The sequence below is a fragment of the Syngnathus typhle genome, linkage group LG7 (genome assembly GCF_033458585.1).
Source record: "Syngnathus typhle isolate RoL2023-S1 ecotype Sweden linkage group LG7, RoL_Styp_1.0, whole genome shotgun sequence".
In the NCBI taxonomy this organism is placed as follows: domain Eukaryota; kingdom Metazoa; phylum Chordata; class Actinopteri; order Syngnathiformes; family Syngnathidae; genus Syngnathus; species Syngnathus typhle.
In genome coordinates this window covers 7,092,138-7,116,938 of record NC_083744.1, presented here as the reverse complement: position 1 = coordinate 7,116,938, position 24,801 = coordinate 7,092,138, and the positions used below count along the sequence as shown (strand labels likewise).

The 24,801-nt window shown below is 40.0% G+C and overlaps 1 protein-coding gene across 1 annotated transcript in view; it reads left to right on the top strand.

The window, feature by feature from the left end:
- The window catches only part of LOC133157488 (voltage-dependent calcium channel subunit alpha-2/delta-1), a 56,900-nt gene that overhangs the window by 565 nt on the left and 31,534 nt on the right, over positions 1–24,801 (top strand). The window contains exons 2-6 of the mRNA XM_061284056.1: positions 7,210–7,291; positions 7,893–8,009; positions 20,371–20,430; positions 21,786–21,821; positions 22,724–22,853. Of these exons, the coding sequence (XP_061140040.1) occupies positions 7,210–7,291; positions 7,893–8,009; positions 20,371–20,430; positions 21,786–21,821; positions 22,724–22,853 (425 nt within the window). The remainder of the gene's footprint in view (positions 1–7,209; positions 7,292–7,892; positions 8,010–20,370; positions 20,431–21,785; positions 21,822–22,723; positions 22,854–24,801) is intronic.

Below are 24,801 nucleotides of genomic sequence, written 5' to 3'. Positions count from 1 at the left end.
GAGTGCTGGATATAACAGGCTGCTTATGGAAGTGCATTACTATTCATCCTGCACATGTAATGCTTTACTTAACTGGAGAAGGGACCAGGCATCTATATGGGTTAAGCGTTTGTTTGAGTTGAGCCACCATTTGTTGAATGCATTGAACACACTCAAATCAAACCTACCAACGAGGTATTCTGCCATTATGCAGCATTTCAACACTGATAAAATTTTCAAACAGGCGCTGCACACTGGTTAAGCAAAAATAAGGGTGTGGCTATTTGTCTAAAAAATCAATTATAAACTGCAAAGTGCATGCAAGCCCCCAAGATTTTTGGAACATGTCAGAGATTTTGGGAGACTCTCGAGGCTCCTTCTCGCCAAAGTGCATGCAAGCCCCCAAGATTTTTGGAACATTTCAGAGCTTTTGGGAGACTCTCGAGGCTCTTTTTCGCAGATTTTGGCTTTGACGTAATGGTGTTTTCATATCATCGAGACTTACCTGTTTTCCGAAAGCTGACTAGGGACAAATCTAGAGACATTTTTGGAGAGTCTGGGAAACTCTTGCCACTCCCTGCTGGTTGTAGTGAGCGCAGGAGAAACTCACCAACACTTTGACCTGATAGTGGCTCCATGTCATCAAGACTTGCAAATAGGGTTCGACATACTTAACATTCACAGACAGTTCTAATGTTGCAAATCTGTCCATTTCGTTTTAAATTTCCTAACGTCTTGACTATATGGCTCTGGCAATTGTTAAGCAGTAATTGCAAGTATGTCTCTAATGACTCCAGCAAGACTTTTCTAAGTCTCCCATCCTTTTATCACCATGACGATGAGGTTTCATCACGGCGGCGAGCAATATATAAGCCTGTTTCCCCGCGTATCCTGATGAGATACAAATGGATCATTTAGCCACACAAGAGACAGAACAAAAGAAATTAAAATGAGGCGCTCGCAAGCATCAGTCCATCTGTCATTAAATTTACCTTGAAGGAATTGATGGCAGCAGGGTGGGGTGGGGGGTACTGTCGCAGCAATGGCAGCTGGTGATGGTTTATTTGCATTATATAGTAGCTAAAAACTCTGCTTTTCCAACTTTTCCCATGCCTATGATTAATTAAAGTCCTTCAACTAATTTTTTAAATCTTGTTCTTTCGCGGGAGCTATGCTCTTTTAATAATATTAGTAAGATACGTTTTATTTTTTCAGTTTGCTTTTGATTTTCTTTCCCTGTTCTGTTTTTTAATTTTTTTTAAATGTTCTACTTTTAATTATGTGAAGCAGAATGATTTACCTGCCCATGCAACTACGCTCTTATTGAGCTGGTCTGCTGCCACTATATAGGAAGCAGGATTTTTATTTTTATGACCCCACCCCTCAAAAAAATGCATATTATTCACAAGAAATCACAATATTTACTGAAGTATGTGAATCCAAATATTATCAGGGCGACATCCATGTAAACAAAATATACACCTCTCACTTGTCCTGTTATGAATTTTGGGTGAATTTTGGGCACACTCCATTGGCCAGCTCATTATTCCCTCCAAACTGCCGCTGATATTACAAAATCTGTCTCTCGTTTGTCTTGCCTTATTTCCTCCTGTTTGCCCCCATTTGCTCTTCCTGCGTTGGAAAAACAACAACACAGCTTCTGACCCACTTGCCTTTAGAGCTCCAGTGTTTAATTGTGTGCTGCTGCTGTTGTACCAGGGGCAGGACTAATAAAAAAATAGAAAGCCGAGCTGAAAGAATATCACTCACCCTGGCTTTATGCCAATTATTTTCATACTTCCCATGCATTTCTAAATACTTTTTAATCATCAACAACTTGCAACTACACAAGCATCCCCTAAATTAGAGCAATAACATGATTTTGTTACTAGTCCGTACAATTAATGCTGTTGGTTGAAATCAGCTGCAACTAACCCCTAGCTGACCTCGACACAATGAAAGAGCGACCACAACATTATGTGGGAGCCAATAAATGTCGTGTATTAGAAAGTCCGCCTCTGAAGTTGAGCCCCGCAGGGGTTTTGTAGATGAACACAAACTGTACAGTAGCTCAAAGCTCCAGCCCACCAGTGACTCTTATGAAGACAAGTGTGCTATTATTCTAGCCCCAGGTAGCAAAGATATGCACGTATTCCAGAAGAAGCTGCAAAGTCACAATAAATTATGATGCACAAACTCTTTAATCCTTTACATTCGAAAGTACCATATTTTCCGGACTATAAGGCGCAACCTCAATGAATGGACCATTTTAAAACTTTGTCTTTATATAAGGCGCACCAGACTATAAGGCCCACCATTAATGCATCATGTCAGATTTTTAATCCAAATCATTCTCCATTTTATCTTTTTTATTTCAACTTCAGACGCAACAAATTACTTTATGATCACAAAATAATGATCCATAGTCTTTTTGATTCATGATTCATAGTTTTCAGCGGGCCACTTATGATTGATTTCATCACACAATGCTTCGGGCCAGTTTAAATTTAGGAATTTGGTCCATATGTAAGGCGCATCGGACTATAAGGTGCACTGTCAGCTTTTGAGAAAATTTTAGATTTTTAGGTGCGCCTTATAGTCTGGAAAATCCGGTACAATATTTTACTTTACAAAACCTTTTGTTTGTTTTGTGGGGAGGCTGGAACAGACCACTGGTATTTTCATTCATTTGAATGGGGAAAGGTGATTTAAGATGAGCGTTTTGAAATGCAAATGATTTAAAACCTCATTTTTGTTGTTGTTGTTCAGTCATGTGTCACATGATATAGTCTGAAGTCTTGATGTGCAGCAAGATGTTAATCAAGCCAACACCCTAGGTGTTGGAAATACATGATTTAAGGGATCGGGTTTATTAATTGCACACTGGAGAGATGTCCACTTGCTTGGAAATGTCAAATGTGTAACACAGAGATGACTTCACCATAAAGCTTATACAAACTGGGAATATGACTAATTGCGCTCCTCTCAAATGCTAATTTGACATCTACAATCAGCACACTCTGGAGCATAAAAGAGAACTACTCGGGTAAGAATAATTTAATCAAATCAGGAAATCCCAAAAATATGCGGCAGCTGAGCGGAAGTCTGAAATACATATGTCACACAGCAAGAAGTGGGAATAAAATGACTAGATTGCATTGACATTTACTGCTGCAAAGTATATTAGCGTTACTTGCAGCCAATTCCCAAATGCACTTGATTTTAAAAAGGGCGATATTATGGAAAATTTACTTTTTAATGGCTTTAATAGAATTGTTGCATATGGAGTGCCTGCCTCCACATTACGTATGAAATGACGCTATTGTTAGCTGCCTGTGAGCAAACTGTCATGTATTTCATATACAGTATGATATCATATGTCATTTGAGCTTTCTTCACCCATGACACCAGTCGAAAACAGTACTGTATTTTCCGCACTATAAGGCACACCTAAAAACCTCAAATTTTCTCAAAAGCTGACAGTGTGCCTTACAATCAGGTGCGCCTTATATATGGACCAATATTGAGCCACTACAGAAGGCGTGTCCAAAGTCCGGCCTGCGAGCCAAATGTATGTATCTCATATATAGACAAAGTTTCAAAATGGGCCATTCGTTGAAGGTGCACCTTATAATCCGGTGCGCCTTATAGATGGACAAGGTTTTAAAGTTGGCTATTTATTGTAGGTGCGCCTTATAAACCGGCGTGCCTTATAGTGCAGAAAATACGGTAATACAATCACAACATATTCACACATAGCCACTTTTATGATTTGGTTTGTGTGCCACTTTTTAGAGGCTTTTTAGTGATGGATGAAATCAAATGTCATAGTCATTGTGTCTTTAAAATGCAAAGCTTGGATGCTGGTATGCTCTCAAGCTAGTAGGTTAAGTCAACTGTGTTTTATTGACTGGAATCTTGTCAAAATGGGAATTTAAACAAGTGCATTTATTGTTCCACAAAAAGCGTAGCTTCCACAATTGCAGCACTTGTAGCATCTGTTTTGTATGCATTTCTGTTACAAAGATTTAAGCTTGGGATTTAATGTGCAGTTACCAGCCAGGTTCTTGCAGAATTTCTATCCCAGTCAGCATATAAAATGGAATTAAATAGTGAGCATTGCACATTATGCTGTGGCTGCACATCTACCAAACAGGATATACATTTTTTTTGTTCATAAAGGAGCTCATTCTGTTCAGTCTGCAGTGCTTGTCTATAACCATCTGGCTTTGGGAATTTAAGGCAAGCAGCTGCTTTGCACTGCAATTTGTTCCCAATAGACAAGCTTGACTTTTTCTTTTCCTGAACAATTTCACTTTGTGCTTCCCCTGTTGGTCCCCAAATGGTCTCATTTTGTTTACCATCAGTACTATGAATATTTTCTGCACCTCCTGATTTGAGAATTGTTGTCAGTGAGAACATTTCTCTTTCTTGTTGCATACTTTGCTCAGCTGCATGGAGCCAGGCAGATATATTGCTCTTACACCACGGCCATTAACGCTTACTCGGAAATATCCTGTGGGTGAGCGTATTGGTTTTTCCATGCTTACTCTGGCGTGTGTAGTGTGATTTGCATTTGGGATGCAGCTCAGCTATGGCAGCGCTAATAAAAATGCTCAGCAATCTGTCCATCATATTATCATTTGATTTTGTGGATTATGATTTGATTCATTTATTACCAAAAGTGTAGATTAGCATTAGTGCTAACTAGGAGAAAGGGCGACTGGATTATTTTTTAGGTCTACATTTGGCACCCGTGCGTGCAAATGAAAATCAAGAGCTTTGACTTTGTGGATTATTTCATGCCATTTTTTTTCAGTTATTATGGAGCTATAATTGAGACCTTTGCATAATATTTGTGAAAAATAAGCGCAAGGGGATCCACTTTTGAATTAACTTCTGACATATCAATTACGGCCAGAGTTACGTCTCCCTTGGAAGCAATTTACTCTATATGACATTTTTCCACCTTGACCTTTGCACATTCAATCTATACTGGAGGAAAGGATGGCCATGAGTATCATCCAAGCTATTTTCTCAATCAATCTGCTTCGCTATAATGGTACGTATATACGTAGGATGGTTTATTTACTTTTGTAAAGGTTTCTCTTTTGTCAATGAGAATCATGTGTGATGTCATGGCCAAAAGGTCTATTTGTCACACTTTTCAGACCTGAAGTCCATCAGGCTCTTACTCACAATTAAACAGATGGATTGTGTCTCCATTTCCTGGCTCGTTCACTCGTATTACCATCATTGTCACTGACATCAAGCCCATTTGGCCCACTTCTCGGGAAATCGCCTGATGACGCTGGATTGAATGCTGGCCCTTTCAATCAGGTTGACTGACCTGTTTGGCAACACCTCACCCCATGAATCTCTTATTTGTTTTGATGTCTCACAATCAAGCCGTTCGCCATCTCCTACTGGGATTGACAGTTTAATAGACCTTTTCACCATCAGGTCACACATACTTGGGGGTGGTAAAAATGTTGATTGTGCCGCTAGAAATCAGCAGAGCTTCCTAAACCCTTGAAATTTGACGATTCCCTGTAGAAAACTAGAGATACATCTCAAATTTTCAATCTCTAAATGATCGCTCATCTTAAAATACTAAATGATATAAGATTGATCACTGATGCAGGGAAGGTGCTGGTGCTCGTCTTGTTGGCTGTCAGTGCTCATACAGGTTCGAAAATTGTGTAGGACTAAATTGAACAGTCATAAAATGGTAGAGATCCTGCTGGAAAGGAGTTGTTTGATGACCTTTGGAAATTTTGAATCTGATCGAATGACCATGACATGTGACAATTCTTCTTCACCCGTTTTTATTTAGACTGTTGATGCTACATAGTCAAGTCAAAGTTATTTATATAGCTCTTAATCTGAAAGGGCTTCACCGAAACCAGAATATCAATGAGAGGAGGACCAAATAGTAATGAGTTTCTACTAAAACCACAAATACAAACAGTTTAACCAGGTTAATCTATCCAAACTACCGCCCGCGGGCCAAATGCGGCCCGCGTCTAAATTTAAACTGGCCCGAAGCATTGTGTCATAAAATCAATAATAAGTGGGCCGCTGGCACTGTCGCGGGGACCTACGCGCCCCAGAAATAAAATTCGTCCTAACGGGAACGCGCACGCACATGCGCCAGCGTTTACGATTGGTTGCGAGCGTGTCTCCATCCCTTCCCAGTTCACGCGCACACAAGTGTCCGTTTGCAAGATAATCAGTGACATTTCCTTTTTCAAATATGCACACACCAAGGACTAAGGCGACGCTAAAATCAGAGACGTTGCAAGTGACGCTGCACAGGGAAAAACAAAACACGGACTACTGGTGAGAGCTTGTCTACTTCGTACTAACTCTACACACTACTACGCGTCCGCGCCGCCGACTCAAAGTGATCGCAAACAACAAAAATACTATGGATTATTATTTTGTGATTATGAGGTAATCTGTTGCGTATGAAATTGAAATAAAAAAGACAAAATGGAGAATGATTTAATTTAGATTAAAAATCGGACATGATGCAACTTGGCCTGTTTACTGCAGTCACAAACACCAATATCACCCTTTTTTATTAATACAACGATAACAATAATAAAACAAACTTAATACATCTAATAAAAAAAATCATTCAAATTTCATAAAATTGTTCATTTGCATTTAATTTAGTATCATTTTCATCTTTAACTTTAATGGTAGTGCAATTGACAACAGATTTTCATTTGCAATATCAACCTATCTGCAGACAGCAAAGGATATAGTTACATATTGACAAGTTCATTTACAATGGTAATGGTTTGAGGAATGTCTGTGCGAATGGTCGGCCCCTATACATTTTCATCTAACCAAATCTGGCCCGCTTTGCAAAAAGTGTGGACACCCCTGAACTAGGTGAGAAGATAGATTAAACCAAAAAAACAACAACATCACAATCGCTGTAATTATGATTGTAGATTGTGAGAACCCTACTTTTTATGGTCTACACATATTATGAGAGGTCTGTTGCACCCTGGTCCTTTCAATCGGATTGATCTACCAGTTTGGTGACACCTTCCCTTGTTTGTTTTGATGTCTCGTGATTGAGCAGCTCGCCTGTCGCCTTCAGGACTGATGTGATTGACAGCTTAATTGCTCTGGTGATGTTGCCTCTGAAGTGGCTTAACTCGGTTGCTCTGTGTGTTTGTGTGTGTGTCCATGTGTCTGACTTCTGAATGGCAGGATTAAAGAATGGGTTGATCAGATGCAGAAAGAGCTCATCACCCTGGCAGACACTGCCATGGCCGGCAAGAGCCTCACCCAGGTAAGAACATACCAATGATGCAAATATACTGTAATTGTATAATTGGTTGGGACAATTTAGCTGACATTTTTTTTTTCCTTTTGGGAGCGGAGACTTCATCACATTCAAAATTTCGTTTGTTTTTTTAAAAAACAAAACATGTATCCTGGCAAAATTTCAGGTATTTTGGCATCCTGAAGGAGACCCTGAAAAAAATGACGCAGAAATTCAGAACAAAATTGAATTGCGGGATTTGTCTCACTAAAAGTCCAAGACCGTATGGTGAGGTTTTAGATTGTGGTTAAACTGTTTTGCGGGGATGAAATCGTAATTCAAACACGGACGATTTTTGCGAAGAAAACAATGTGCAGTCAGTGATTGTTTAATTTATTGATGATTTTGACATTTGATTTCAATTTGATTTGCTTTTTCTGGAATTGTCTTTGGAAGTTTTCTTTACAAAAATCATACGTCATCAAACTGTGGTCCGTGAATATATTGTCTGACAAAAATCCGGTCAGTGGTGCTAAAAAGGTTGGGGATCGGGGATCGCAGCTCTTAAGTAATCAACATTGGAGTTCCTATATGCATGACTGTGCGTTTGTATTGTGTGTTTGCGTAGATTTTCTTAAAGAACCAGCACCTCTACAGTGTGGAGCAGAATGATGCAGAGGAGCTGGTGGCCAGAGCCGCCAGGAACATCGAACAGCTGCTCCGCAAGAGGTCTACGGCCTTGGAGGTAAGACTGGACACAATGTACCAAGTAAGCATCTGCGTGGAAGTGTAACGCCAGCCCGTGCATGCTGACATCTTTAATAACGAGGCCAAGCGCAAAGAAACGACAGCTTGCACTTTCCCACGGGGAATGTACCATCGCTGAAGCAAGCTAGGGAACATTCAAACATGTTTTTTCTGTATTTTATCAAGCTGTGCCACCTCTGGAGACATTCTGTTCCACCTAAATTGTAGATAGTATGATCAAATGTCCAATTCAGAATAAAAATTAGACAGTATCGAAGCTGTCCTAGTTCTTCTTCCCTGCGAAGAATGACTATTGTGGTTTACCGAGGAGCTGATAATGACTCTATTTATATTATATCCATATTTTGGATCATACTGCGCTTAGGTGGCCAAGACGGACAACCTACAAGGATCAGTGCAATGTCCATTGAATTGATACAATAGAATAAAAGCTGCTTAATTTATTTACCTGGAATAGCACAACTCTACTGTACATTACCTACATTCTAATCTATTCGATTCAATTCGATTTGATGCTATGCTGTACTATAAAAGCCCAGCAATTATTCAAAAAGTGTACCAAAACATTTAATTAAATTATTTTGATCACTTCCGAATAGGAAAAGTGCTCTAATGATGTCAATTGAAATTGTTTTATAGGATATTCATAATGACATTTATTAAACAGCGTTCAAATACCTTTACTTGAGTTGATTAATGTCTTATTTCTCCAAATACCTAATTTTCAGTTTCTAGCAGTGCCATCTGGTTCCTAATTAACAGAATCATATGTTAAATTGTTTGGCTGGCTGAGTGTTTGCAATCCCAAGGGAAACTGAATTGGATTGTTTGCTTTTTCCTACATAAGCGTCATTGTGCTCTAAGAGGAAGCCGTCACACTCCTCCATGTTGTAATAATTCTCTGGCAGCTAACATTTGCCTCCAAATAAATCAAAATTACACCCAATTGCAACTAAAGGCTCACAGTGGGGTAGTAAAGAAGCATCCAGGACGTGTTAACCATCCTGGTCTCTTTTCAAACACATGTGAAGCCAAACCAATATTTAATTGGAACCAAAATACAAATGCAATATCCCAAAACCTTTCTAAGGATAATGGCAGAGATGACTTATGCCTTTTGTATTGCAATAAATCATAACAAAAGTTAGGATTTGTAATATGTTGGCAAAAGCCATTTTGTATGTGGACGTCATCTAAGGATTCATGAAAAAGTCTCAATGCAGGAATTTAAACAGGAATTTTGTCATTTGGGTGTCAGCAGCCAACTGATCCCCCATTTGGAAGCTGGCATTGTTCACAGGTTGCTGTCAATAAATTACAAAGCTATCTTTTAGCCTTCACCATTTCAAGTGGGTGAAGCGTGGCAAGTAAAACATTCGTCATAAATAAAAAAGTGCATGGTCATTCGTCACTCTGAGCAGTCGTAAGAGCAGTAATACAACACAGTTCTACTCAAATCCATGGCAACTGGCTTCATTATACAAGTCATGTCAACATAAAAGCAGAAATAGTGCCATAATGAAAGCTGTGACCCAGAGGATTTTTTTTTTCTTCTCTAAGAAGAGAAGTGGGTCATCAATAGACGCTGGCATGTGTGTGTTTGTGGATTCAGAGGGCGCCGATTGCACTCGTCTCGCAGCATCCTGACCGACTCCTGTATGAAGCTTCCTCCTTGTTGTCTTATTAGTAATGCAGACAGTCGCTTCATGAACACATCTCCTGCCAAGTGTCTGTCTGGCGTGTTTTAAGTAAGCAACGGAAACCAAATTGACTCAGTCGGAGGCTAACAGCTACGTTTTGGCTTGCGATGCCATGCTCGTATCAAATGTACTCCGGCTGCCTCAAATAAAACCACCCTCTTTTGGAATGTTTTTTTTCCTTTTTTTTTTAAGAAAGATAGCACTAAACAGTCATAACATTTGCTCTAACATTTGCTGTAACAAATGTTTTGTTCTTCAATTTTGTTCTTTCACTTTCTATCAGTTGTTGACAAACCAGCTTAACAGCTCATTATTGCCACTAACCAATATTGTCCATTGTCAGAAAACTTAAGTCAGACAGTCGGACCTTCCTTCAAATATCAATCACCCCTTGCTGCTTATTACATCTTTGTCTCGTCCTGCCCTGTGAGTGACCTCTATTGATGTTGCCTTCGGAATGCCTGAGGACAATGAATGAATGAGTGAATGGCACGCCCGCACGCACGCAGATAATGTAAGCACCCACATTACACATCCAACAAGTCCATGTTTCACCTAGAATTTTTATTTCGCTGTCTCTGCATCACAGCCCCAGACTGAGGCGGTGGTTTAACCAGCCACCTGTGTGTGGCTACGCATGTGTACTCATGCCTCCATAAATAAGTGTGTGGGAAGAGCGTGGCATGCATTATTAATGTGCACTTGGTAGCACGTTGCTCGGAGAGAGCGCACAGTATCAAAGGCTTTACGATCTTCGCCGAGCCTTGATATCCAGCGGGCACGCGCATTTACACATGGTGGCTGTCGCGGTGCTTTTCGCCTCACTGGCTGTGGTGGCAGTGATCTTGTTACACGAGGTTAATGAACCTAACCAGATCAAAATAAAGCCAAAGGGTTTGGATGGGGCCATGACTCTTTCTCACGATCATTTACGTTACAGTTTGTCTTCATGATAGTCGGAAAGCAAAACAGTTTTACGAGAGAGAGAATTTGTTTACTCAACTACAGAGGCATTTATCAGAAATGAGGCTTTAAAAACAACCATAAATGCTTGTGTTAATTTGTTAATGAGTACTACTTTCTGCAATACAAGGAATATTATTTTCCCGGAGACATCGGTCTTTATTAGAGGTGAGGCATTTATTCAACATTCTGTCATCTTGACCATTAGTAGAATTAAATTTTACCAAAATTTGTCTGAGGTGAGGCTTTTTTCTTTTTCAGATATATTCACATACATTTTTAATACTTTTTTAAAACTTACTTTTATGATTTTAATATCTAGAACTTTTACTGCAATAGCTGTACTACTACCCTCCGGGGCTGTCAGAGAATATACTGAACTCCATGAACACTTCACAAAAGCCTTGCGAATTTTAGTGTTGGGAAAAAAAAAAATGCAGCTCTGAGAGCACAAAAAAGGTTGTTGCTCCAAAAATGGATGAACACGTCGCCAGTGTGAAAGCACAAGGGGCCCCGAAACTAATTAAAATTTAAATTGTTAATGCTGCACAATGCAGGCAAACTCGTAAAACTCTCGGCAGACAGACTATCTTATGCATACACACTAAGTGAGCATTACTGGCTCTTTTGTAAGTTTGCATATATTGCACATGACTTGGTATGAGCACTGGGTGACATATAGCCTGGTCTGTAACACCGCTTACTGTAAAACCTCAAGCCATGGCCATGAACTGCAGCTGGGATGCACCGTTTTGCTTTCAGTAAATCACTATGACTATAAACCTAATTTCAAGGTTTATGGGTGTTTGCTCTGCTCTATATACGTAGTAAAGATCTGGGGCAGGGTAGTGTTCTAATATAAATATAACAACACATATATTTACATTACATTACAGCACACCTACTGCCCTAGATTTTTTTGTTTTACTATTCCTAAGTGGAGTAGTGGCTGCTCGATAAGCCTTTACAACAACATGCATCTTGCTGTTTATGCCCTGACTGTGGTATATGTACTGCATATAGTTTTCTTAGGGTGTGAAGGTGTGTTTTATTTTTATTTTTTTACATTGTAGATGCTGATGCTTGCCATTGTTTTGCACCTTCCGCTGCAAAGACAATAAATCTAATCTAATCTAACTCTAATTTAAAATTAGATTAGATGGAAATGGATATCTGAGTGCAGCGTAAACATGCAGATGGGATATACTGGCCAAACAATACAAAAAAAAAAAAACTATGAAAAACTAAATATTTGCAAAAACGTTTTATTTAGAAGAATCATTAAATATTCAAACAGTTGTATAATGGCTGAAACATTAAATATAACAATAAAGGAAATTTGTTAAATCCAGTTCAGTTGTATTTAACTTTACGGACGATGCTGTTTCAGTTCATTTATTTTTATTTAATTACTTATTTGCAGTTTTGATCTTTCCAGTTTCCAAATTAAAAATTGCAATTTAAAATGCACACAAAATTACACATGTATTAAATCCAAATTGGGAACTCAGGATGTGGCCTGCAATGTATATCCCACTTCTCCCACGTGGATTTTTGTACCTAGAGCATCATGCCAAGAATCTCTCTGTGATCCCCCACAAGGTATTTAACAGGTTAAAAGAGAGACAATTGCTGCTGCGTGCATGCTGTGTTCAAATGAAAAGCTGTACTGCTGCTATGACACGCTAGGGACGGACGTATATCATGATGTACTTTGAGCTGTCACGTTGGGGGCACAATATTGTCCAAGTATATGTGGTCAAATGATAAAAGGGCTCACTTGAGCTTTTGCCACCTGGATGTAGGTGTGACACTATGGTGAAAAGGTTTGTACGCAACACCTCTCCCAGGCTTACCACAAGTCTCGTTACAATTCCCCATCTGCGCTGCTCCGTCCTATTCCGTCTTTCTGTCTGTCACACGCAGACACCTCTCGTCTTTCTAATATAATCAGCGCAGAGCGGAGCTAGGCGGTTGAGTAACATCTGCTCTGGAGACTGAGACATCTCTGATCCTATCATAACCTCAGCTCATTATATTAATGCGCATAAGGTCGCATCTTGCGCTCATTTGGAAACACTGTGGCAGAAGGCGACAGATTTACAAATACCGCCCTCCCCCTGTACACACACTCACCACTGTGTGTGCCAACGATGAAACAAATGCAGACATTACAGAGGAAAGCACTTGATACACTTTGCATGAGACAAAAACAATAAATGAGCATGAGGCACATAATGAGCATGTGCAAAGGAGTCACCAAAATGATATTGCGGAAATAGAACAATTAGTGAATATTGCATATGTCAGATTACGGAGATAGTTGACACCCTCTGCAAAAAAAATATTGCCCTAAATCAACTATTTACTAAAAACATGTTAATATCCTTTCAAACTCATTTAACAATTTTGCCTTTACACATAGTCAAGTCAACTCAAGTTTATTTGTATAGCCCTAAATCACACGCAGTCTCAAAGGGCTTCACATAGACAAAAATTGACAATTATTCTCAAAGCATCCCCTGATCTTAAGCTTCCAAAAGGGCAAGGAAAAACTAAAAACAAAAAACCTAGCAGAGGAAAATGAGAAACCTTGAGAAGGGACCAGAGATGGAAGGATCCCCCTTTCAGGATCACCAGGCTGCAATGGATGCAGAGAGGGCACAAATAATACATAATATGAAAATCAATGAAAAAGTGGATGTCCAAGTCAAAACGAAGAGCTGCCGGAGGTGCCCTCGATTGTCCTGGCAGTGTCTTCGAGGAGGTTGAGCTGCAGTTCCCTCATCCTGAATTGGTCCACGAGAATCCAGATAGCCGCTGTCAGCTTGGGTGCCACCTAACCACCTCCCCAGCCAGGGAGGGGTGGGGGGAGGGGGGGCGAGGGAGCATAGTTGGCTGACAGATGATTAGAAGAGTCTCTGCAACTTCCACTAAAATCCCGGGCTAGCTCCAAAAAGAAACGTGTGTTTTTGGCTTGTCGTTTTCCAATTACCAATTTACTCTGTGGGGCAGCAAAATGTAGTACAACCATCAATACGGCAATTTTAATACATTTCTGCATGGTCACAGAGTGTGAGATGTGATAAGATGCTTGTGGAGGAGAACATCGGTTAGTGTCGTGGCAGGTTTGAGGACCCAAATGCAAGGAAGCGGGGCAGGAGTGCAGGATAAAGGTAATTTAAAAAAAGGACCGATAGACGAAACAAGATACTGAGATGAATACAAGCTTAACAGGAATCCAAAACAAAGGGAAAACAAAGTATCATATTAGACACCAGCATAGTCAAACAGGAAAATCAAACCAAATTCTAAATCAAAAGCAAACAAAGGACATGACAGTTTGCTTTGCTACCTCTGTCTATTCCGATCCGCGCTAGTCCTCATTCAGCAACTATTCCGATCCTTCAAAACAGCACTTCGGTGCAAAAAAAATATTGTCCCGCAGCGAAAAACCTTGAGTGACATAATTTATCAATCAACTTTGACTGCACTTTAATCACATAGTTGACTAAAACACCTAATCTACTGCTTTGGTAAAATCTAAGAGCATTTTTAAAATGTTTTTCAGAGAATAAATTGAGGGTGGATTGCGAACCTCGAAGATACGATATTTCTATATTTATTTACCGTATTCGCTCTCCAAAAGCACTATGGACAGCATTATAATCACATATTCTCTTTTAAATTCATATCTTTTCGCACAAAATTCCACACATGAGCACACGAGCACATGTCCAGAAAATAATAGTCTAGAATATTATGCGCATAATTTATTATACAGCCCCGATGTGAGAAGTTATGTCTTTGCCTAGATTTTATGACTCAAAAAGCTAGTTTGACTTTTGCTGGAAAAGAGGACATTTTCCATGAGCTCAGAAGAGAGGTAGTGGACAAGTCTTCTCACTTATGTATAGGAGGTGTCTGCTACTCTGGGCGGCAAGATTTATTGAGCTATACGACCCCTGTTAGGCAAACCGTTGATAAATCCAGGGAAAGAGAAACAATCTGAATAAAACAGAAGGTTTAATACTATGTGCTAGATAAACATTTTTTTTTAAAAAACATCACTCTTCTTCTCAGATGCAAAGGTCATGTCTACAGTCCTGGGGTTATTTGGAGGGAAAAAAAACATTAATCAGGTCAAATTAATATCGTAATTGGAAATCACTACAAATACTTTATTTTATATTGTTGAGTGAAGTAGTTCTTCTTAATTCAAGTTGGCAACCGACTTGCATGCTCCGCAGGCGTCGTAAATCTTTGACCGAACGGAATGCAAAAGCAGGCAACATTTTTATTTTAATGCCCATGGATAAATTTGACTTTAATTTCTCGACTAAAAGAGGACTCAATTTGACATTAACTTATTTCTTTGAAAGTACGCTACAACTGTGCAAGCGTCTTTTTTCAACGTTTATCTGTGAAGGTCCCTCATTGAGGTTTGTTCAATACCTGCTGTCCTCATTTTTGTGACTAACCTTGCCTTTGCCCCCAAAATGTCCTTTGTTCCTTTAATGCACCGCACCAGAAACACAATTTAACGTTCTCTGAAGCAGTTTACTTGACAAGAGCAACAAACTAGTGTTTTTATTCACTTATAAAAACACACAAAAAAAAAATAAAAACAATATGTCATACCCACTTTAGATATCGCAAAACCTTTTTTTGCTGAAGGTGTTGAAAAGGCTCTTCGAGTAGGACGATTGGTAACAGCTACATTTGAATGTGCAATGCTGCTTTTTCCCATCATCAATGCAGGTAGCATCAGTTCATTTCTCACCCAATGACTGTGTGAAGGTGACAGTAAATGCTTGTCTGTTTTCATATGTGCCCCGTGACTGACTGCTGCAGATATAGTCCATCTTCCACCCATTGGATACGCTCAAGACCCTGAACAGGGATATAGGAATTGGATGGATACATGGATAAATATTTTTAAATAAGTCTTTGGCTGACATTTTATGTCACAAGATGTTCTCAGGGGCAGACAACATTGACACTGAAGCGTGAAACAGAAGCAGTTGCCGACATTCCTCTGGGAGATTTGAGCAAGGCTCTGCCACAAGGCACCCAGAGCGCCTCTCATATTTTTTTTTCATCACCGTCTCTCCACTGTGGCGTTTTCTCTGGCCCTTTGCCATACCAGTCTATCAAAGTGGAATATAAAAATCAACATGTTCTTTATCTGCCCGACCTCCACGTCTAGCGTTTGATAAGCGACGACGCGCTTGCGCGGCACACTCGTGATTTTCTGCACCCACCTTTGTTTGTTGAATGATTGAATAATCCAGTTGTGTTGTTCCTTTGACCATGTAGAAAAAGATATTTACACTATTGAGTTCTTCTGTGTGTTTGTTCTCAGGTTTTAATGAGGTATTTTCCTCTTTTCTCTGCATTAATCAATAAGCCTTCATTCTCTTCTTCCTGGACTCACTCAGCTTCTTATATTGATGGCCCCCACTCGTTGTCTTATTCCTCCTATTTTATGTTTTTTTTCTTCTTGGCTTGTCAAATGTGAATGGACGTGAGTGGGTGGAGGCTATACAAGTGTGTGTGTTAATGATCTTTTAGGCCATTACTGCTTTATGTGAGTATTGCTTTGTTGTGTAAGGGAGAAAGCGACATGCTCTGAATGGGCCATTGATTTCAGGCTTTAGGAGCTTTTTTTTTTTCCTTTTGCATGCACACACAAGAGAGTCTGGGCTTTAGTCGAGCTGATCTCGTATTTCCAGTCCATACGTGCTTGTCTTTTGGGGATTTTGTGAAAAATGGTTTAAAAAGAGATAAGCACTTTTCATGAGAACCTGAGTATGTTCTAGCAAAATGAGCTTGAAAAGACGATGTACCATGAAAAAATGTTTTAATATGACGTCATTTTAAACCATTCAAGGAATATGTACGTATATCATTATCAAGATAATACATTTGTTTGTTTGTTGTCTAAAGTAAAGCATGGGAATGATGCTGCCCAGGGGAGAAAAAAAAAAAATTGGGGTATCGACTATTTTAATGCCATCGTAGAATATGCGCCATTAAAGTAAATTGAAGATTTGAAGCCTGTGTTGAGGAAAAATCGATGGTACAATTCATAAAGTTGGGTAAAACTGATTTTTGAGGATTTTGAGAATTTTCTGGAACTGACCGTCAAATAAATATTCAAGCAGCGAGTGCAAGGCGGTTTTATTTATAGAGTGCATTTCATACACAAGGTAACTCAAGGTAGCTCTTCAAGTGTCCATTAGCTACTAGAAGCCTGAAATGCAGCATTGTACAAAGCATGTGTCTTTCTCAGCGACTGTGTTTATCACATTAGAATTCCCACTTGCAGAGAATTTTCTTTTCAGCTCACTCTTCTTCTGTGACACTTTTCAAACAGACAGATTTGAATCCAGCTCTCATCCTCCTCCCTTATTAAAGCTGCAGCCAAGCTGCTGGCTCGTCTTTGGGTTTCCAGTGGTCAGCAATGGTGGTTCACGGTGTGAACTCATTACAGTGGAGGAGCTGAGCCATCCACACTACAAACAGACAGTAGAAGACTAATGAGCAGTTACAGGGAGATCGTTGCGAGCGGCCAGTTAGGGACGGCCATTAACTCAATAGTTTCTCTGCTGAAATCTGCTTTATTTCCTTGCTGGCAAGCACGGATCAATTTGAGTATATGACAACTTGCAATAACTCTCTCAGGGCCTATTGACTTAGAACGGTGTGTTTTGCTTTGATTGCACAAATTAACAAGTTCCACAACTGTTGAGGAGCACTTCCATGTCAGGAAGTGAGATTTGATGTTTCTGCAATATTTGGAACCTAATGAAGCTTGCAAATGCACTTTATCTGCTGTAGGATTTCTTTGGCGAATCTAAGATGACTCGGCAATCTATAATACTCCAAAAGACACTTTGAGTGTCTCCCATAGAAAAAAAAAAGCCATATTATATTGGTGATGAACCTTGGTTAAAGAATCAGCATGTTTGATGGAGCCATATTATATTGGTGATGAACCTTGGTTAAAGAATCAGCATGTTTGATGGACAAAAGTAGATGGGATGGTTAAAGTGTCCATTTTCAGATTCATCACCCTTACGGTCTCTATTTTCATTTCCAAATAGCCCAAAAGATAACATTCTAGTCAAAGTGTAAAATAAACCCAAAATTGACCAAGGAGAAATAAAAAAACAACACAATCGGTTTGATTGCAATTCAGTATCTTACGATGGGAAAATGTTTCAATATGGTGAAAAACACTATCAAAATGGCATGAAATGCAAAAATGTAATTTTTGAATATGACATTTCATGACAGTGAGCTTGGTAGTCAATGAGTCAGTCAATGAGGAGCCCAGCAGGTGTAAAAAAACATTCCAGAAGAGATGTAGAGTTGCCTTCCATGACACCGATTTGAACTGTGAAGTTTGGTGCCACTGTCGCGACACATTTTCCCACAGAAGTCTGATTAAGTACCAAAATGTTGGACTGCATTCATCATCGAAAATGTCGACAAGATTTAATCAAATTCAAGCTGTGTGTGTTGAACAAAGAGATATATACTGCGGGATAGACTCATTAGGCTATCTTTCCACACACTCACACACATCTTCCAGAAGTCCTGTTATGAATTTTTAACAATCATATCCGTCTGCTCTCCACTGAGGCGTGTTTGAACATGCATTTGGCAGTATAAGGTGAAAGATTGCTTTATTGTTTTGAGTACAACATATAAATAAGAAGCTCATGTGATAGAATGATCAAATGATCATGTAACCTTATGCAGTGAGAGGATAAGAATTAACTGAAACATTTAAAGAGTTATATATTTCAGAAAAATCATATACGTGTATTATGATTTTATAACTGTGTATCCTCGGGCGTATTTTCAGACTTGAACTGTCTGTGCAGTGAATTATTAATGAAAAGGAATAAGTGAGATTTTTATACGATCATCTAGTTCCATCCTACTTCCATGGCCTATTTCATAAACCATCTGGACGCTTACAAAAGCATTGGTGAATATTTGAAGACAACCTCTGTGGTGCAGTCTTTGTAATTGATTACTTTGACGTTGGACCAGCAATAGACAAGCTCTTTCTATCAATATGTTTGATTTCTAAAGTGCGATCATGTCATTAGCGGAATACTGGATTGTGAGTGTTGCAAATGTATGTTTTGGTTTGGTGTAAAAGGCTCATGCTTTTCGGGGGTTAGCTGGGCCAGCAGTGTGCCTTGTAATCTTCTACCCCCCCCCCCCCCCCCCCCCCTACCACCACCCGTCTGTCTTTGGATCAGTCACTGAAGCGTGAAGTTGTTTCAAAGGATTTGACAAACACAAGCAGAGTGCTGTTGGAAATGACGGAGGATGGAAATGAGACCATGGGAAATATGATGAATGAATCTGCTTAGCCATTGTGCGTTTTTGTCACTCAAACACATTTGATATTTTCACAATAATTTATATTGCATATTTTATGGCCCAAGATAAAGCTTCTAAATCAGTTCAGCTAAGCCGCCCAGGGAAAAGAGAATATTGTCTGACTATAAATAGTATTGTTTGTCTATAAAATTGTCATAAGTACGCTACTGTACGACATCCATCCATCCATTTTCTGAATTGCTTCACCGCCACGAGGGTCACAGGTGTGCAGGAGCCTCTCCCAGCAGTCTTTGTACAGCCTGAGCTGGTCACTAGCCAATCACAGGGCACACAAAGTTCAAAGTCAAAGTCAAAGTCAGCTTTATTGTCAATCTCTCCACGTCACAACACACAAAGAGACCGAAATTACGTTTTTCTCTATCCCACGGTGACGAGACACATAACACGATAGACATACAAGTACGCGACACAATATAAAAACAAGAAGAACAATCATTTACGCTCACGGACAATTTGGACTGATCAATCGGCCTACCATGTATATATTTTTGGAATGTGTACGGAAACCCACTCAGAATTGAAACCTGCAGCTCTGAACTGTGAGGCGAACGTGCAAACCAGCCCGACACTGTTCCACACACTGCATAACACTGTATTTGAATTAACATGTTCCCTGGGGTCACACAAGCCCCCCTTTGAGTGGCGGTCGCTCTACTATATTTGAGAAGGGCTGGATTAAATAAAAACTGAATTCTCAAGGTGTGAATACAGATGGGAATTCTTCTGTCCACGTGCCCTGTAACTGGCTGGCAACCAGCCTATTGTGTACCCTGCCTCTCGTTTTAAGTCAGCTTGGATATCTTCTAGCTCACCCGAGACCCAATAGTGAGGATAAGTGGAAAATGGTTGGGTAACAGGAGTGGCACTCCCAGTCTTTATTTAGCAGGCCCCCCCTCGAGTGACAAGCGGCCGGTCAGTAATTCACTCACCTGTGACGTGATTCAGCAACGTGCCATTTTATAGGCTGCAACCCACACACACACACACATGCACGCACGCACGTTAAACCTTTTCAGTATGACATTATTATGCTGTGCGACGTGGCCTTTTGCCCCACACTTCTGTAAGACCTTGATAGCGTGGACAGTTTGAGTTGTGCAAGAGAGGGATGGTCGTAATATATCTGTGTCTGCAGCTTTTTGTGCACTTTTCCAATAATTACGCAAACCAATGGCTGTGTAGTTCCCCCGACTGAAATCCTTGTCATCCTTCACCCCCCCCTCTCCCCCTTCCCACCTTCTCTTCTAGAAACTGGCAACAGCTGCCGAAAACTTTCAGAGGAAACATCAGTGGAAGGATGAGTATGAGGTGAGGAAAAATTGTGGCAGTTTTTGTATTGTAATTTGTGCATGCATAGAGAAGGTGTAGAGATTTGTGGCAAAAAGTTCAGTCATTTCACCAATATTTACAGAAAGAGGTAATACAATTCAGCCACAAAATCAACATTTCACGCATTCATTCTTGCAGATAACGTGTCGATATTTTCTAATTCTACACCGCAACGATCATTTACTAAATTATTAGAAATATACTGTACGGATGTTAAAATAATGTGAAATTTAAAAATGTATCTGTTTTGCATTCAATGGGGGAAGACATAAAGGCAAGTATAAAATACAACGACCACTGGAAAGAACCACCATCACTTATGCCTCATTTTCATTAAATTTAAAACTATTTAGGCCATTTATGCTTTAATATCTTCAAAACATGATAAAAGTGGTTTTAAAGAGAAGTAATATTTTGCTTGTGGAACATAACTACAATTGTCATCGGCATAGGAAATCCCATGCTTGGAGATGGAACCCATCCATTTCCATTATCCCCACAGGGGTCGCGGGTTTGCCGGAGCCTATCCCAGCTGTTATCGGGCAGTAGGCGGGGGACACGCTGAACTGGTTGCCAGCCAATCGCAGGGCACACAGAGACGAACAACCATCCACACACGCACTCACACCTAGGGGCAATTTGGAGCGCTCAATCGGCCTACCAAGCATGTTTTTGGGGATGTGGGAGGAAACCGGAGTGCCCGGAGAAAACCCACACGGACACGGGGAGAACATGCAAACTCCACACAGGGAGGGCCGGAAGTGGAATCGAACCCGCACCCTCCTTACTGTGAGGCGGACGTGCTAGCCAGTGCTCCACCGAGCCGCCCGGAGATGGAACCCATAGACAGCAAATGCAAGAAAGGCAGGCGTGCAAAAATTTAATCTTGCGGAACCCCATAAATCATTGAAACCCATAAATCATTTTAATCACATTAGTAACATCATCAATAAAGCAGAATAGATAAATGACATGTTTTATTATTCATTGTTTATTGCACCTCCCAATTTCTGTTTTCATGTTCAAAATAAACATTCAACAACCGAATATCTCAAAAGAAAGATGCACACCAAAGGAAAGACACACATGCAGTTCATATACCGCTACGGATGGACTCTATTTCATCATCTCAGTTGCTTTAATATGGCAGCCTAAGTGTGTGCCTTACACAGTGATTGCAGCCCCGTCAGTAAATATTGCACATAACCACGCATTAGGACGCTCATTCCCAGCGCCCTCGCGTCCGTGCGGAACGTTACGATAACTGAGGCCATCATTTTGTTCTTGGCAAATTATGATGACCTTTTTTGTTTTTCTCTTGCGCTTGTTTGCAGGATGATGAAATTGCATACTACAATTCCAAGGACAACGTAAGTGTTTTCCTTCGATCAACACTGTACAAGGACTAAAGTATTGGGACAACTCTTCTGGGAAGACCGAATGTTGGATAGTGGGAGTTTGTTCTCTACTCAAACGACCCCAAAAATGTGATTCATTACTAGTTGAGTAAGTCCAATTACCACTTCAAAATCCTGTAAAATTGCCAATTTAATAAACTCGATTCCCCAACCAGACAAAAAGTCTTTAATGCTGTATAAAAGCAGAAAACTATTACATCATCTTCCCAAATTCTTTCACAAAGGTCTTAGTGCCATGAGTGATGGAAAAAAAAAACGACCAGCTGACTGATCAGTCTAATCAGATCATAAGGAATGCAAAGACTCAATCAAAAAAGAAAACAAACAATCCCACATTTATATCAATAAGTGTGTCCCAAGACTTTGGTCATTCTTTCAAGCCATCCTGATGCGAGCCAGTCAAGAGGTTGAATTCCCTTTCACATTGATATCCTCCACCTCCCCCCTTCATCTTCGAGCTTTTGACTCTTGTCTTCTACCTCTTTCATGTAACATTCAAGCCTTTCTTCTTTTAATCTTATTTTGTTGCCTCTATTTCATCCCTCCTCACGCCCCCCTCACCCTTTGTATATTACAGGTGAAGAGGTTCCTGCCATGGTTCCCCTCTAATTGACAGATGAGATAGATGAGGCAGCTGTATTGTTGCTTTATTAGGAAGCAAGTGTTCACACTCTTACTCCCGCACTCCCTCTTTTTTCCTCCCCCCTCATTGGCCGTCATCCATATCTCAATGCAGGCTGTCATTGATGCAAGACTGCATATTGTCTCCTCATCTTAAGCAAAGACATAGAAACATAAACCATAGCCAGCCAATAAAGGCAAACACTTTAATCTTTCGTGTTTTTCTTCAATAGCTGGATTCAAATGAAACCGAGGGGCGCAAATCCCATCTCCGTCCGGACTTTAAGGAGGATCCGTCTTTTCGACGCCTCACAGACCACAGCCACACGGCCGTGCACATCCCCACCGACATCTATGATGGCTGTGAGTGCACACGCGCACACGCAGTGTAACCATGGATACAGCTGACACACGCAAAAACTGCTTTCAAAGATGTGATTTCAGGTTATGCCTGTGCCAAATTTGCTTTTGGCTTCATAGATGACAATTATCCAAAGCTGGAGGTAATGATACTGGGTTTTGTTTGTGAATTTTTAGTCACCTCTCTTGGGTTTATTTCCTTCTTACTGTTGATATAAGTGTGTAAATTCAAGTCCAGCAAAAAAGCAAGAATTAAAGTAACATAGAAATGTAGGGAATACATTTTGAACCAAAGGAAGCAGGACCAGCTCAACATGACTACCAACAATGACTCGACATAGACTGTCAGAAAGGCAGACAAGACAAAGAGGCGCACTCTGAAGCGACACGAGGGATTGGAAGAAGCTGATTAGTTGATAAAGGGAATAGACGATGGATGAAGGGAACAGGTGGAAGTAGGTCCATCCGTCCTTCCTGAAAATATGGGACAGAGAGAATATTACAAAACTAAAAAAATGCTGTAATTCCAGGACTGTAAACCGCGCCAGTTAAAATTAGGGGAATATCCTGTTTTGTTCATATATAAAACGCACTGGACTATAAGCCGCGTGTTTGAAATATAATGTCCTCATTTCTATTACCTGTATTTAACAAACGAATCGTTTTAAAATATCATAAAATTTATGAAAAATCCCCAGATAAACCGCGGCAGACTGTACACCGCAGGATTAAAAACTTAAACAGTAGCGGCTTATGATCACGGTAATTCTAATTTAAAAAAAAGTCAACAAAATCAGTTCATGACATACTTAAGAATGTATCTAGCTTTATAATGTCTTCTAACCGTTTCAAATGTAAAAGGGTCAATTGAATTCAACAATTTTATGAAATAGACGAAAGACATTAACAATAATCACAATTCACCATGTCCAAGGGCAAATCGCATTTCGTTTAATAATTCAACACAATAGGCACCTATTGTCCTTAGTGACACACTACATTCAGGCCTCTGAGCAGTCTTTCGGCTGAGCTACTGTCGGCATATCTCCTGTTATGACGACTATTCCAATGTTTAATAGCTCACTGAGTATAGGAAGGCTCCGGTCTGGTGCTTTCTTTTATTCTCTCTTCTATTTCTTTACACTGCAAGAGTAGTTCTTTGTGTTCATCTTTTATTCCTCCACCCCATCTGTTTTGAGTTTGCTGGTGTATCGAGGTTACACAAAACACCTGTCAATATTTTCACCAAAGTAAAAGAAGAGCAAAAAATAAAATGTTCAGCTGCATACACAGCAGCTTTGAAGTTTGAAGAAACAAGAGTGCATCGCAGTGTGTATGTTGTCATTAAATCATCAGCATTTGTGGATGAAGTACACGCAAACTTCTCTTTGAGGAACAATTTCATCAGGGGGTTCTTTATTTACTGTCAGCTGCTCGATAACGTTCTTTCTGTATGACACACATTAAGAAGGGAACAACTCCTAGACGGCTGTTTGAACTTCACTTCTTCTGGTTATTGGCCGTGCACGAATATTAAAAATAAATGCATTTATTATTAGCGGAGCGCTGACCAAGGTGCTAGAAAAGCAGGCGTGTGACACGTGTTAAATTGATTGCCGAACAAAGGACATTTTCATTATAATTTGGTTATTGAAACATAAAACCTTTCAGTTTTTAGCAACGAAAATGTTTTTTCAACTTTACCTTTAGTCATTTTGTTAGTTTTCATTTACTGAAATAACCTTGCGTGTGACGTCAGAGTGAAAAAGGTCCATTATTTTGCGAACGTTTGACATCTGAGTCATTCTCCTCACAGTCAAACAGCACTCGGTCGGGAGTGTCACCAAACATGTTAAGACCTTTGGAGCATGGGTGAGGAAACTCATTTTTCTTGGCATGTGAGACCTGATGTACGTGCGGGCAACCTGTGTGGCACTGGGACTTGCTGCAT